A 16150-nucleotide genomic window follows, 5' to 3' on the forward strand; every position below is an offset into this window, starting at 1 on the left:
TTCAGTTTCTCAGGAGCCTCCCCATTATCTAAATTGGACCCCCAGTTAGTCCTTTTCCCAGCCATCTTACTTAACCTTTCTTCTTAAGTCTTATCATAACTTTAGTGACGTGTTATGTTTACTTTTTAAAATATCTGTCTCTACCAATGAGATTGGAAGTTTCCTGAGGGCAGGGACTGGGTGTGGCATAGCAGCAGGCTCTAAATACTTGCTGAATGGATGGATACATGAATACATACACAGTATCAAAGATAACTTTTGCTCTAGATTTATTTCTTTTACTGAGCACTACAATTTTTCAAGTTAATCCTATCCAAAGATCAAAGGTGTTGACAGAGAAGACAAAAACATAAGATCCAAAATCATAAGGTGGCCATAGATTAATGTACAAATAATCTACCTATTTAGGAGGAAAGTTCTATCCAATCCCCATGGAAATGCCTATAATCACTCCTTAAATATGGTTACCGTGAAGCCATGTTGAAGTTACAGATGTTCAGAATTTATCTCAAACAGAAGCCTTCAAAACCAAAAGAATGGGTTTCTCGATAGCCTTCCCTTTCAATGATAGCAGAATTTTTACTGTGAACTCTAGAGCTAAGATTATGACAAAATTTACCTGGAAAGTTAGGGGATGTAATTAAAATGGAAGCGTATTCCAATGTTTGCTCTTATAATTTTCACACTTGATAAGGTTCAGACTGGGACTAGGACAAATAATATGAGAATCCATTTTCTAGTTTGGGTAAATGAAAAATGCTGATACATGTAGTAGTAATTTGCTTAGATCCCCTTTTCTGTAACTCTTGACTTTAACATTCCAAAGGCCAATATCCTCATGTAAGAATGCAAAGAAATTAGAAGGTTTAAGACAAAGTTATTCCTAAAGTCACCAAGTACTAGAGGAATTTTTTTTAATGGACTTGAAGCGATTGATTATATTTCATGTCTTCCAATTTGGTAAAAAGAGGAGCTCTGCCTCTCAAGTCAGGAAAAGCTTGGGGAAGTCGGACAAGGCAAATATCTAGATGAAATTATTATAGCTAAGGCTTAAGGAGAGGAACAGATGATTAAACTTTCAGCAAGGAGTAGCTGAGAGAGTGTCAACTGCAGACAGTGTTTCAGAGATGACAAATATATAAGCTTAGGGAGAGTAAAGAAGCAGGAATCCAAATTGAATGGCTACGTATGTGCCTGTAGCTTCCAGTAATTACATTATCCACACGTATCAAGCAGTCTTTTCATTTTAATTGTATAACTGAATTTTTCTCTTTAAATGAGCATAGTTTATCCACTCAAACTGACAATTTTAATTTTACAGGCACTAATCATTGGATATAATCTGTAGAGGGAAATTTTCCTTCTGGCATAATTTACTTCTTACAATGAAGAAAAGTTACCTTTAATCCCCAATCAATATTTGGAGAGCACACAATTAATTTAATAGATATCTAGGTAGTTAACATAAATCTTCAAGTTAAAAAGCCAGTTCTTTTCTTATTTTTAATGCATAGAGTGTTAATTGTGTCCCTCAAAAAGAATCTCAGCCCTCTTGGAATGAATCTAGAGCCTCACTACATCAAGATGTCAAGATTATAGGTGCAATTGCTCTGAGCACTGAATTGCAGTTCTCATTGCTTTTTGTTGCCTTTGGTTTCTTATGGGAAGACACAGAAGCATTCCCACTCAGTTCTCTCCTTTTTACCATACAGGCCATTGGATAACTAACATCAGTTTGGGGTGTAATATTGAAAGCAGATTGCCAATTGTAATAGGCGCTGTTCATTTTTTCCCTTGTTCCTTTTTAATATGACAATTGCATAAGAGAAAGCAGAGCTTTTGAAAAGAATCTCTGAAGCCATTGGCAGTGCATGTCTATCAGTGACCAAATGAATTAACTAAATGATATGCAGACGTGGAATAAAAACATAGGAGGTTTGTGCAGCCCAGCTCCACTTCCCTGGGTACATTTTTCTTCTCAAGATCAGCTTGGTTGATGCCGGAGTTCTTGGCCTGTGAAAATTTATTACCCACAGAGTCAATCTGCATTCAGGCGGCCAAGTCTGAATAAATAGAGTCATTGTGCTTGTCTGGGATTTGTGGCCAGAGTTCATCCAGTCAGCTTGACATTCACATCCCAGGAGATTCATAAAAGCCAACACCCTGGTATGTGCTCTTGAATCCTGCCAAACTTGTGTAGAATTATATAAACAGGAGTTGAAGCAGTAATCAGGACCAGGTTTGAGGGGCAAGATTCCAAAATCAAGTTTCTCCTACATTAGAAATGAACTGTATTGTAGATGTTATTTGTAGTCAAACAAGAGCTAAAAAATTTTTACATTAGAGCCATTCTGAGAATATCTTAAATGCCCACTAAGTGCCGAACATCAAACAAGACACATTAGTGATATTCATTATGATAATTTAGCCTTAAAAATTTAAAGTAAATTTTAAATGCCAGGAAAAGCTCTGCCCTCAATGTACAAAAAAAAAAAAGCATATATTAATAGAATAGGGAAAAAAAGAGTTGTTTATGTTTGGTTTTATGTTTAGTCTTGAATTAATGTTATACCTAAGCTAAATATCCAATTTAATCATATTGATGAATTGGTTTCTTTTTAATATAGGAATAGAGCAGTAAGTCAATTTGAAAACTGCTGCCTGTCAGGTTTTTGTCATGTGTATGAAGTAAGCATATACTTGAAGCTTCTGTCGAAGTCAGTAAAAACTCAAATGTGAAGCAGGAGGTTTTTATTTGTATAACAGTCCTAAAACTTAGTTAAGAAATCAGATTATATAAATAAAATTTTATTGTCACCAGAAGCAAATGTGAAATTCTCTTAATATGGCCAATTTTATTAACTCACGCCACTCTTCAAAAACATTTGTGAAAAACACGAGCATGGGTAGACACCCAAAAATGTAATGGCCTTTGTTTCAAGTTAATGAACAGTAATTTCCAAAACTGAAATTATCAGCTGACTTAAATGTCACTGAGCACAGATACACAAAGGCCCAGAACCCTATTTCCTAAAATATTTTCTCAGACCTCTTCCAAGGACCCAATTGAGATTTATGTCTGTTTAGTTATGCCCAGCCAGCCTGGACCATAGGATGTGACTAGCTTCAGCTGGAAGACCCTGAACAGAAATCCAGGAAATGAGAAAATTATATGAAAATTAAAAGATGATCCATGAAACTTGGGTAAATATATAATTAACACACACACACACACACAAAAGAAACAGAATCATTGCTTTAAGTTCAAGAATTCATAGAGGACCTTCATTTTTGAAACTAAGCCAAGTGTTTGTTAATGGTGAATGTCAGTACCGACAAAATATAGACTCTCCATTTGCAGAACAGAAGAAAGGCCATGCATGCATCAAGAGTTGATAGACATGCTCCTCTTCTCAATACACCTGCCAGGAGAGCCCCCGGTTGGCAGAGGAAGTGGAAATCCCCCTCCAGAGGATGTAGCTATTTAACTTAGAGGAATAGTCCTTTGTCCTGTGAGTTTAATGGTTTTTAATCTTCAATAGCTTCTTCAGAAGTGTAACCATTCGAGAATGGATGTTCCTCGGAGTATATGCTATCACTCAGATCCAGGCTTGAGTGGTTTCATTTAGTGAGGGATTTACCTACAGTCACTCAGGTGTTTGGTCCAGATATACACTTGGAAAGTTTTATTTTTGTTTGTGTTTTTCCAAATCTTCTCCAAGTGGGGCTGGTTATCTCCTAGCACAGCTTTTCTCAGGAGACTCTCTTAGCCTGTTGTTTCTACATGGAGCATAATCATTTGTGGTAACTCAACGCCCCTTGGCACTTGCCAGTTCCATCCTGACCATATTTGTAGCCAACAGGTTGTGCTGAGTGATAGAACACCATCTTTAAGAAGCTGGGCAGACAGTTCCCAAAACATCAGGCCACCTAAAGGTCGTCTTCATGCTCAAAAAGTGCAAGTTAGCTGGACTATCTCTCTAGGGAGGTCAGTTCAACAACATGTCTCTGGGTGCCACTTCTTTCAAACTGGGATTCATTCTTAAAAGTCCAAAGCAGTTCAGAGAAGAATATATGATTACAACATCTTATATGTGAGACTATTTTCACATATAAACCCTAAGGCAGTGGCCTCCTGAGAGGTGAAAATGCTAATACTAATAGGAACACAATCAGAATCGATTTAACTTTCTTTTATGTTAAAAAAATTGGTTTGCAAAGTGCAACCATAAGACTCTTAACTATTACAAGACTATTTTTACCTTCAAATATTGCTATGTCATCTAAGTGAAAAAGATGTTTAAGTGAAACGTAAAGCCAGACTTAAGATTTTGGTTGCATTTACAACAAAACTATCAAAACATCTATGTGACTCTCATCTTTATACAATAACAAAGTAACGTTTATATTCCACACAACTTAGGCTCCAGTTGCATTCATAATAATTGAACACAAACCAAGGTCAGTGGAAAGTGAATGGGTCCCCACCAAAGCATTATTTTGGGGTAGCATAAGGATTTTGTTGAAAGATTTAAAAGGCATTTGGCAAACCCAACAAAGTAGGAAGTGACTGAACCCAGTATCTACCTGCAATGCCAAAAATGAGAGTTGTTAACAGGCCATCACCATCTTGGCCATGCTCAAGATCTGGCCCACAGTGAAACTGCTCTGTGAGATGAGTTCTAAGAGTGTGTGGATGACCAACCCTAACAAGCAGGCCACAAAGCCACAGTAGAATTGCAGGGCTTAGGTTGCATCCCCTCCATACTCCAAATTTAACCTTCCATTCCATTCAACAACCAGGAATTATTTAAATCGACGTACTACCTGTAGACTATCTCCAAGCTACTCAGCCATCCTTAGATATGTTGATCATTCTTGTTTGCTTGTTTGAAATTGTAGATGCTAGATAACCACTTGCACACACAGACACACACACATACACACTCTCATGGAAGGCTATTACCTTGCCAGCGTTCTGTCCCAGAATCCAGATGTTTCCACCACTGTCACCATTGTGAGAATTTACAGCTGAGCTTGGATTTTTCATCATCATCCAGCAATACTGGTGGGTTTGCCTCATTTGCCTGGTGAATCCTCAGTTATCTCTGCACCTACCTAGACTTGACCCAGGCAGCAAGCACTTCCTTTTTATATGCAATTCTGTCCTGGTGAGCTCTAGAGGTAAAAAAATAAAATTAAAATAAAATAAAATAAAATAATAAAATAAAATAAAATAAAATAAAATAAAATAAAATAAAATAAAATAAAATAAACTAGACTTCCTCCTTAGGAGTTTCTGTCAAGCTCTGAGATAAACTATATGTTTCTACCTGTAAACCTCTTGAGGAAAAGACTTTAGTCTCAGAAACCTAAAACCCTCCCATCTCCTTTGCAAACACCTGTCTAAAAGGTGACTCTTACGCTTCCTCTTCATTAGCATCCCCACAGGAAGCTTGCCCTGTGTGTGTGTTAGTATCCACACAGGATTCCACTAGTCCTTTTGGCACTGAGATTGAAAGAATTCCTAATTCACCTTCTGACAAGAATAGTCACAGTGAGGTAGAGACAGGACTGGGGTGCTCTGTGGTACCTCAGTGACCTGAGGTTCCATTACTTACTGACTCTGTGACTATGAGCAAGTCAACCTTACCGAACCCCTGTTTCAATATCTTAATGTAACTGGACAAAAATACTAAAGTAGATTAATAGAAAACGTTTTATATTAATATAAAACATGTATTATTGTAAAGCTGTTAAAGTACACATTTTAACATCCTCCCCTCTCCCTTCTACTTCTCTTCCTTCTCCCCAAGAGTGTTCTTTATTTGTGTTTCTGGAACCTTTTTTAATGGCTATTTAGTAATAAAAGGAGAAGAGTAGAGGAAGATTTATATCAGAAAAGGCAAGGAGTTAATCATAGAAGAATGGAAGACAGGAGGGAGAGGAGAGAAGTTCTGGAGCTTTAGGGGAGAGAAAGAGGAGGAGGGAAGGAGAAGAGAGACAGGGCCACTGCCACACAGCATGGAACTTGGAAAATATGTCTGAATAAAGAAGAATGGGGTTTATAGTGTGTTACAGTCTATCTCCCCAACCCTCTCTTGTCAAGAGGCTTTGATACTTCCCTTACTTTTCAAAACTTTCATAGTCTTCGTGCAATGCCATGTTCAGACTGGCTGCAAGACAGCCCTGATTTACTTTACTCTCCATTTACATGGAGAATAGGGATAGATTCACACCAAGCTGCTAATGGTAGCTATCACCCCAGTGGCAAAATAGAGGTGGTTTTTTGTTTTGTTGTTGTGTGTTTGTTTGTTGTATGCATGTCGTTTTTCCTATAATGCACATATACCACTTAATAATTGAAAATTATGATAAAAACTGGAAGCCTAGAGTTGAAACTTAGTCCCCGGGTATTTATGCCACGCATACAATGAAGATGGAATGTGAAATCTGAAGATGTAGGCCTAGATGTTACAAGTTTTTATTTATCTGACTCTTATCATCTCTCTCCTAACACAACTGAAACATTCTGAGAACATAGATAACAAGACAACCCAGCCCTAATTAGTGGGGATTGAGTTTTGTGAACATGTTCTTTAGGACAATAAAGTAGTTATGTTTGGAACAGAAGGGGAGAGACTGATAACTTACCACCCCTCCAGCAGGAGCCACAAATAGTCCCTAATTTAGTACCTTGAAAGAAAGTGCTAAAGGTTTTACTGGAAAACACCACAAGGAAAAAAAATTAATTTCTTACAGGGAAAGCATTTTCATAGAGAGTGTCATATTGGTTTTGAACAAAATAATAGTTCAGCAAAGATGTGCTAGATCCTTTTACACAAGAGGGCAATTGACAATTGAATGATGGTAGCTGTTTAAGAGCAAAATACTGCCTTGTTCATTCCTTAAAACAAAAACAAAAAGGAACACGAAGTTTGTAATTATACTGACGGAATCTGCCTCTCTCTGTCTCATGAATAAATAAATAAAATCTTAAAAAAAAAAGAGAGAGAGAGAGAGACACAGGCAGAGGGAGAAGCAGGCTCCACACAGGGAGCCCGATGTAGGACTCAATCCTGGGTCCCCAGGATCACACCCTGAGCCGAAGGCAGACACTTAACCCCTGAGCCACCCAGGCATCCCTAATGGAATCTTGAAAAACTTTATTTTTATTTTTTCTGAACTTTAGAATCCATGTTAAAACCTAAAGCCCAGTTGCCAATTTTGAGTTCTCATCCTCTGCATAAAATATTTGTGGAATGAGAGTGAATGGAATGAATGAGATAACAGCTAACCCATCATCCCCACAGCATTCAGGACAGGTCCCAGTATGACTTGGTCTTCTGGCAGCAGTATACTTACCACCATTTATGTGCTCTGTGCCATTGGTTAAACCTTGTACCGAGGGCTGTTCAATAAAGTACCTGCTTGGTTCACTCCCTGTCCTCAAAGAGCTGGTATCTAGCCTCCCTGAGCCTGACCCTTTATGGGGTCAGTGTCCAGCTGGCCAGCTAGATGCAGCTATTTGCCATGGACAGCAATGCCACATTCCTCTGACCTGTCTTGGGGCTGGCTATTGCTTAGCTTACTTCTGCAGACCACCACCCCCGACATTGTGGTGAATCCTGACAGCTTCATGCCCCACCATAGGTCTTCCTACCATTGTTCTTGCACTTGACACTGACCTCTTACACTCCCACACCAGCTCCCCACCCCACAGGCTTCCAGGAAGCCACTGGGACCCTCTGTCCCATAATCTGCCTTTGCCTTGGGCCTCAGTATGGCCTACTATCTAGGATGCCCTTTATGTTCTAGGTCCTCAGTGGAGCCCCAGCCCCTCTAGGAGGAGTCTGATGTCATCACCATGGACAGGGGACAGCCTCCGTGGCATGTGCTCACATAGTCCTCACATCTTTCCTTTCTTTCCCCTGACTCCTAGTGGCTGCCCCTAAATTTTCATTTGTGAAGGCCAAAGCTTCCAGAACCTAGAGGCAGGAACTTGTCATCTTGCATAGCGGAGGTCACAAATTTTTCGTAGTTTATCTCCAATGAGTAAAATGTCCAGAAAATGCTCAGTGAAAACAAGCGTGTCTCCCTTAACCCCTCTCCGAAGATTTGAAAGGCCCAATTAGACTGTCACTGCTAATCTGACCTCAAACAAGTCCCCCAAATCAGTCAGCTGGTAACAGGAGCCAAATTATGAGATACCATTATAAAGGCAGTCTTCATCTGCCTGTATAATATCAACTCTAGTCAGCATTTTCCAGGGGATATAACAGGTGCTCAATAAACATTTATTATTGTCTTTACAGAATTCCTGGTAGACATAAACAAATCTAAGCAATCTGGTGGCGGCGGCAGGGGGCGGGGGTGGAAACGAGACAAAATTTCTTCAAAGAGGAAAGTGTACCCTAGTTTTTTAAAGAAAGCAAAATAGAAGAAAGAATATATAGCTAAGAAAAAGAAATGTATTCCAACACTTAGATTGGAGCTGTGGCAAATAGCATCCATATTATCATCCCCATATGATATCCCCATATCCCACATCCTGCCTGTGAATCCCACCCACCGTTGTCAGTCTCCAGGAAGCCCTTTCTGGTGAGGGGAGAAGGGCTAGGGTTTCCACCTTCAGTGATCCTCAAGGAACCGGTGGAGCCCAGGTTAGAATTCTCGCGAAGCAGATGGCAAAGTCCTCAAGAAAGAAAAGGACCTGGTGCTAACACGTGTTCTGGGCTAGGAGTTCAGAGAGAGGAAGATCAACAAACGCCTTGGTCAAGGAGCACTTATAAAAAGGGTGAGCTAGACCTCAGATGATAGGCAGAATGTAAATAAAGGGAAGAGCAGCTGGAAAGAGAACAGGAAAATGACAGAAACATTGGCTTGACTTAAACAAGAATGCAGGTAATTTGTCTGCTGCTGACCCCATTCCGCTGTTTGCTTTCTTTATTGACAAGCTCCTAAGCCCCTGAAACTCTATCTTCTCATCCTGATCTTATTTATATTTGTGCAGCATTGTCATTATTAGAGCAGCCATACAATACAGCCCAGCGTGCCCAGAAAAGCAGATTTTCTTTGTTGCCCCCAACACCCATCTGGGTAGCATCCCCTTTCATCCTCCAAAATGTTCTCATTTGGATCAAAAATTACATTGTCATCTCTGACTCTGCCCAACCCCTGACAGAGGACAGGATAAGGTCAAAGGCTACTGAAAAAAATCCTTCCTAGACAACATTTCTAGAAATCTGAAAATGGACAAGACTTATTATTACAGAGGAAATACTGAAGAGCATAAGACTGGACAAAATTTGTCTGACAAATATTGCTAACCAGGTTGAAAACAAGAAACAGAAGCTCCCAGCATAAAAAGTTAAGAGACCCATGAGCTAGGACTGAAGTGAAAAGCAACAGCATAAAAAGTTAAGTTAATGAAACATAAGATGTGTTAAAGAGATGTAGAAGGAAATTAAGCCGTGAAATTAATTAATAAATACAAGCCTCAACTTGCAGAAAAATGGCAAGAAAACTAAGGCCTCACCAGACAGAAGTCCTGTAAAGGTAGGTGATTCCAGTCTAAATTTCCCAGAGTGCTTTAGTAGTGCCAAAACAGAAGAACTGAGGTTAGCTGTGATAGTATTAATTCAAGTCGTTGCATATGAATACAACATCCTAACACAGGTGAAGCCAAATGATTAAAATCACTGCCGCAGAGATACCTGCTTTACTGTCATATAATAAGCCTGAAAAGATAGAGGTTATTCACATGCAGATGAAGAAATAAAGGAAGTGTTCTAACTACTTGAATCCTGAATCTGCTTCTCTGAGGATAGCAAACTGTAGATCCAGAAAGTTCAGCCATGTATCTCTATGCATCGGTGGCTCTTCATGCTTACCAGCGCCTCAAGCCAGAAACCTGGGACTCATTCCTGATGCCTCAGATGTCTGTGCCACATCTTAACAATCACCATTTCCCTGGGTTCTGCCTCCAGAATGTAACACAGACTCTCTCCTGTCTGGTCCTACCAAGCACTTCTCTTGCCTACTTTGTTGCAACAACCTCAAAATGGTCCCTTCCTGCTCAAAATCATTCACCACACAGAAGCCAGAATGATACCTGAAAAATGTCAATCGTATTATCCTTCATGTAGTTCTTCGACTGAACAAAGATCTAGGCCTACCTTAGGCCTTTGCTCCCAAACTGTCTTCCCTGCCTGGACCCCTTCCTTCCCCACTCACTCCCATTTCTCTGGTTCAGTAACATCTTTATCCTGCAGGCATGAGCTTTTTTGTGCTTTACTTAGCGAGCCTTCCCTGACCAACCGAGATCTCCTTAGTATTCTGTTCGCCCTGTGCTGTTCAGCCGTAGACCTTATGATCTAGAATGTTTGTGTATGTTTAGCTTTTCATGCCTGACTTGCTCTAGATCCTAAGTACAATGTGGGGAGAGTTTTGTCCACTTTTGCCTGTCACCCAAGCTGAGCCTACGTCGGAGATACTTCAGATTAAATTACAGATCTGTCCACACGTTCATCTGTTTCTAGCAAGTAAAAAAGAAATTGGATTATCCTGAGACCGCTCTGAATTTCAGCCTCTTCCTTTCATTCTCCTTCCCACTCCAGCATCCATAAACTTGTTCTGTGCACAACCCAATTACAAGAAGGGCACTTAATTTCCTCTTTGAGTTCCCTTCAATAACAGATTGTGACTGGTAATTCATTTAGCATACATTGAAACCTGAATGTCTACTGATTATGTTCCAAAACACCGAGCTTACTGTAATGAAGACAGAGAAAAGATGTCATCTCTTGGAGAGAACCTGGAAAATGATTATTTCTGGTAGAAAACTTGTTTTGTCTTGTAGACTTATGCTTCAGAGTCATTCATGAATGAGTAATGAACTCCGGAGAGATCAATGAAGCATTCCCTTAACCTTCTCAACCTATTTTGCTGATAACCGAGTAAGACGAAAGTTACTAGAGGAGTTGATAATTTAGGAAGAGAAAAATATGGTTGCTGTAATGTACAACTCTTGAAAGAAGGAAATTGGGCAATTCATCTAGTTTACTATGAGTAGTTTTTCAGGCTTCAATCATGAGTCACCTAAGTAATTTTTTCTCTGCTCTTTAATTCCAGTGTTTATTTATTTTATTATTTTCCAACCATTAAGTGAAATAGTATGCAAAATCAAACTTCTTTTAAGAGACAAGGCAGTAAAAAAAAAAAAAAAATGTGGTCTTTGCCTCGGTATATGACATACAATTTTAATCTAATGCCATAAAGCTTTTATTTTCTCAAGGAATTATTTAAAATGTTTAAAATACTCTCATCTCTTTGCTTGATGGATGATGAGTCACCCTCTGTAAAGTTTTTAATGGTGTAGAATAACTGCAAATTAAATAGCACAATCAAAACCAGGCATTGAAAATAGTGGTGCAGGCAATCAGAGGTGCTAAATACCATGGTGGGAAGTGGATGGTGACATGCATCGTGTGGACAGATTGAAGAGTGACTGTCACAGAAAGACACAGCTTAATGACTGGTGGGATGACCGATGTCTAAACCTTCATATATCTATGACCTATGTCAGAGCCTTTCAGCCCTAGCATCCCATCCATCTGCTAAGAGAAAGCAGCCCCTGCTCCAAGTTTCCAGTTAAGCTTATGTGAGAGCTTGCATCAGGCCTACAGTTATTCTCCACAGGTGCCACCGCCTGGGACACATCACTCCAGTGGTGCTTGAGCAACTGAGCTGTTTGGGTTTTGTTGCTTTTGCTGTCTAAATAATTTTCTTATCGGCTGCACATCAAAAAAAAAAAAAAAAGCACTGTTTCCTTATCACAAAAGTCAGCAGGAAGTATTTGGAGGCAGGAGAGAAAAGAGTCCATAGACTTTTTAAACATGGATGCCCATGGCAAGGGAAAACTTCAGAGGCCATGTTAGAGGTTTCTGATGAACTTTTAGTCACATCCCTTATGATTTCTGTTTTTCTGGGAAGAGTCCGTCTCCACTGCCTCCTGCTGAGATAATGTTAAGAGGCTGTACTAATAATGCATGCCATCTTTCCTTTGGAGAGTTCCAAATTATTTTTGTATATTTAGGCAGACTCAAGGGTAGAGAGTTAAGTTCTTTTTGAGGATAGCTGCCAAAAGTGAAAGCCATCTTGATGAGTGAGAAGAGAACCCTTTGGGAGACAAACCTGAGAATAGACATGGCTGCTCGTCACTTGCTGGGTACTTTTCGTGGGCATGCTGCTAGGCTGGCCCTCCAGGAGCGCACAGAGAAAGGAGCGCAAGAGAAGGAAGTACCCGTCCTCTGAGGTATCCGAGGGGGCTCCTTGGGCTCCAGGTCTTTCTCAGGCTTCTCACCTCTTCCCCTATGCCTCTTCCTACTCCCTTGGGTGTCCTCACCAAGAGAAGCTCTGCGATGTTCTTCTTTCCTCTCTTGGACTAATTCTGTGATGCTGGAATGCCAGGACATTTGGGCCTTAATTTACCAAAAACCAGGAGAAAAGGGGAGGCAGTAACCCTTTAGATTGTCTGCAATAGCCTGGGTATTGACTGACTGGCTCCCTTGTCATCCCCTTCAAGGAAGGAAAGCGCAATTTGGAAACAGACATAGGTTGAGGGGCCAGACTCTAGGCTGCCATATAAATAAATGACAAAACCTCTCCCAGAACGTAAGACTTTCACTTCCCAGTTTTACAACTTTGTGCTTTTTCTTAAATCAATGTGGTTATATCATTTGTGGGAATTACCTAAGTTCCTCTTATTTGTTTATTTTCAATTCCTTTTGCCAGGCCCGGAGGCAAATCTGACTTCTTTCAATTCTGACTTGCATTCCTACTTTGCTCTGGTGTTTCTCCATAGAGCCACCCTTGTCGTTTTAAGGGGACGTTTCCTCACTGTATGAGGGACCCTCCTGATCTTTGAAAGTTTTCTGCACCCCCGACCCCAGGCACCTAACACCAGCAGTGATCCCCCTCATGCATGTAATGGGAAGAAACACCCCTACTCACAGCCAGACACTCCTTGACTTTCAAGTTCTGCTCCAACTTTAGTTGGGAAGGATTCCCTCATTGATTCATTCATGTAATGTTTACTCAGTAGATATTTACCGAGCACCTGCTGACAGTTCTAGGCGCTGTTTGAGGAGCTACTGGTCCACCAACCTTTAGCAGTCACTCAGACCTGCCCCCTCCTAACGCTGTCCTACCTTAACCTTTTCATCTGTGTGTGATTTCCTAAATGTCCTCAAGTCATCCCTGTGCCTCCGGTGTGACTTCCTACCTAGGGATGGAGCTTCTCCAAGACGATGATTAATTCTGCTTTTGTTTTTGTCCCTCCTGGAGCCCAGCACAATAGTCTCTACACAGTAGTAATTCGGTAGTGTTGGACTGACTGATACAAAGACCTGCAGCTCCCATCCAGGATATATTTCATTTCTGCAATAGGGCTGATGACGCCGATGTGTCATTTTTTTTTTCTATTCTGAAGATTCTATTTTGTCTGCTGTCTAAATGGAATGAGGAATAGCCTGGGAAACAGTTTTGTGTCCCTGGTAAGCAGTACACTTGACATGTGTAGTATACACAGTGAAAACAAACTGTGTGCACTCTTTATTTCCTGCTGCACCCTGAGTAAACCCTGGTCTTAGAGGCCATGCTTTGATCCCGTCCCAATTACAACTTCTGAGACACAGGATGGAGTAGGACCTTGGCCTTCTGAAGTTTCACAGTGCTTAGCAATAGAAAGCCAATGTACAAAAATATAGAAAAGGCAGACAAAAAAAGAAAGTGATTATAAACCTGAGAAAATCTGATGGAGAAATGGTGGCCTTTTTCTTTTCTTTTTCTCTTAGTTTTGGTATTAGGGAAAGTTTCGAAAACATACAAACAGGCCCAGAACAACGGCACTTGGGTGGCTCAGGGGTTGAACATCTATCTGCCTTTGGCTCAGGTCATGATCCTTGGGTCCTGGGATCAAGTCCCGCATTAGAGTCCCTGCAGGGAGTCTGCTTCTCCCTCTTATGTCTCTGCCTCTCTCTATGTGTCTCTCATGAATAAATAAATAAAATATTTTTTTTAAATGCCAAGAATAATATAATAGTATCCCAATGTGCTCATCCCCTAGCTTCAACAGTTATCAACCCAAGGCCATCTTGTTTCATTTATAAACGCCCACCCACTCTCCCTTCCCTCCGACTGTATTGTTTCAAAGCAAATCTTGACATCGTATAATTGTATCCATAAATATTTCAATATGGTTCTCTAGAAGACTTTTAAAAATTGCCCCAATGTCATTACTTTGCCTAAAACAAATCAATAGTATCATAATATCATCACATTTCCAGTCGGCCTTCCAATTTCCAATGGTAGTGACTTTTTCAATAAATCTGAAAACTGAATTGAAGGTACACTTTCATTGAGAAAGATGCTACAAAGGAGCCAAAACAGCTTTTTTTCTTAGAGGAAAGTAGAATAAAACCATGGGAAAAGTGATTTCGGCAAGCAAAAATGAAACAGCTCTGATCCTCTCCTGGTAGATCAGCAGTGGGCACTCATCTATAATCTCCCCTGCCGAGCACACCATGCCTCCCGCCCCCTGGTGGCAGGTGTGCACTGCAGGGCTTCAGTCAACTGTTCTGGAAACCATTTCTTAACATGATGGGGCTCTCTACCGTGTTGCTGCTAGTTTAATATTTGCCCACATGGCAAAAATGTGTGTGACACTGGTTTTTTAAAAGTGTTGATTGAGTACATAATTTAAAGTCAGAATATTAAATAAACATCTCTGTCCTTCCTTCCAGCAGGCAGCCCAGAGAACTGCTCTCCACGCTCTGTCTGACAGGTACATTTTGTCATTTTTATGAACTATAAATTGCTTTATGAAACATTGAACCCTATTTATTGTGGCATATAATTCATAATCGGATTTTGTCCCTAAAGTATCTGTGAACTGGGATGTTAAACATTTTGCATGCTTGGATTTGTCATGCATGTGTGGAGTTTATTACTGCAAAAATCGCCTTGTTGTATTTCATAGAAAGTATGAAGAATCCCTTGTTGTGCAATGAAACAGGAGATGGGAAACTTAGAGGGAAAGACCTGAATAGGGCAGTAAATTCTGAACTTTGGAATTGGTTGAGATCTAAGCTCATTTTTCAGCCATAAGTGCTTCATTTATTCTGAGATGTTTTCTTCAGACTTTTTCCATAGCATTTCACCAGGATCTGTCTGTCTCTTGATGAAATTCTCTCTTGAAATACTTCGTGCACATAACCCAGTTCATGGTCCCAAGTGCCTGACTTTTTACTCCTGGCTTTGGCTTGTGTTTTCAGACTTTTGTTATTGAAGGAGATAGAGAAAACTAATCAGTAAATACTCAAGCTGTATTTCACAGCCTGCCCTGCTTTAAAAGACTGTGTGTAAAGAGAGCTGAACAGAGACATACCAACTTACTTTTAGGAACAGACTAGACCCTTTCTGTTTGGTTGGTTTGTGAGTTTTCATTTACTAAGGTTGGGGTGTGTGTGTTTCTCTCTTTTTTTTTTAAAGATTTTATCTATTATTTATTTATTTATGAGAGACACAGAGAGAGATTGAGAGAGAGAGAGAGAGAGAGAGAGAGAGAGGCAGAGACACAGGCAGAGGGAGAAGCAGGCTCCATGCAGGGAGCCCGACACGGGCCTCGATCCGGGGTCTCCAGGATCACGCCCTGAGCTGAAGGTGGCGCTAAACCGCTGAGCCACCTGGGCTGCCTTTTGTGTGTTTCTTAAAGAACTGTCAAGAGAAGAGGAACTCCAGCTTCTGCCGCCAAGGGAGGCTCTTGCTGGGTTAGAACCCACTGGAGGAGATGTTCCCCCTGGCTGGCTGGTGGGCACCTCAGCATTATCTAGCTAACTGTGACCACCTTCCTTTTCTTCTCAGTTCTTTTTTTTTCCTTTTTTTTTTTTTTTTTTTTTGAATGAACAATAATTGACTGTGTCAACTAGCTCAGTTCAGTGCTTCTCCAAGGTAAAAACCTGTCACTTAGGCAAATTATCTGTGCACATGGGTGAAAAGCATTTTCTCTATGGTGGCAGGTTGAGCATGAGTATTTTTATTTCAGTTGAAAAGCCTTCCCCATGACAACCACACAAGCTTGTGTGCTCTA

At 40.4% G+C, this 16150-nt stretch overlaps 1 protein-coding gene across 6 annotated transcripts in view; it reads left to right on the top strand.

Annotated features, from left to right (window-relative positions):
- Positions 1-16150, top strand: part of AFF3 (ALF transcription elongation factor 3) — a 522770-nt gene that overhangs the window by 414923 nt on the left and 91697 nt on the right. For 3 of the 6 annotated variants that reach the window (XM_072743000.1, XM_072743002.1, XM_072743005.1), the window contains exon 12: positions 14805-14845. In XM_072743000.1, the coding sequence (XP_072599101.1) occupies positions 14805-14845 (41 nt within the window). The remainder of the gene's footprint in view (positions 1-14804; positions 14846-16150) is intronic. The other 3 variants (XM_072743001.1, XM_072743003.1, XM_072743004.1) reach the window with 1 other exon arrangement.

This window comes from Vulpes vulpes, chromosome 16 (assembly GCF_048418805.1).
Source record: "Vulpes vulpes isolate BD-2025 chromosome 16, VulVul3, whole genome shotgun sequence".
Taxonomy (NCBI): domain Eukaryota; kingdom Metazoa; phylum Chordata; class Mammalia; order Carnivora; family Canidae; genus Vulpes; species Vulpes vulpes.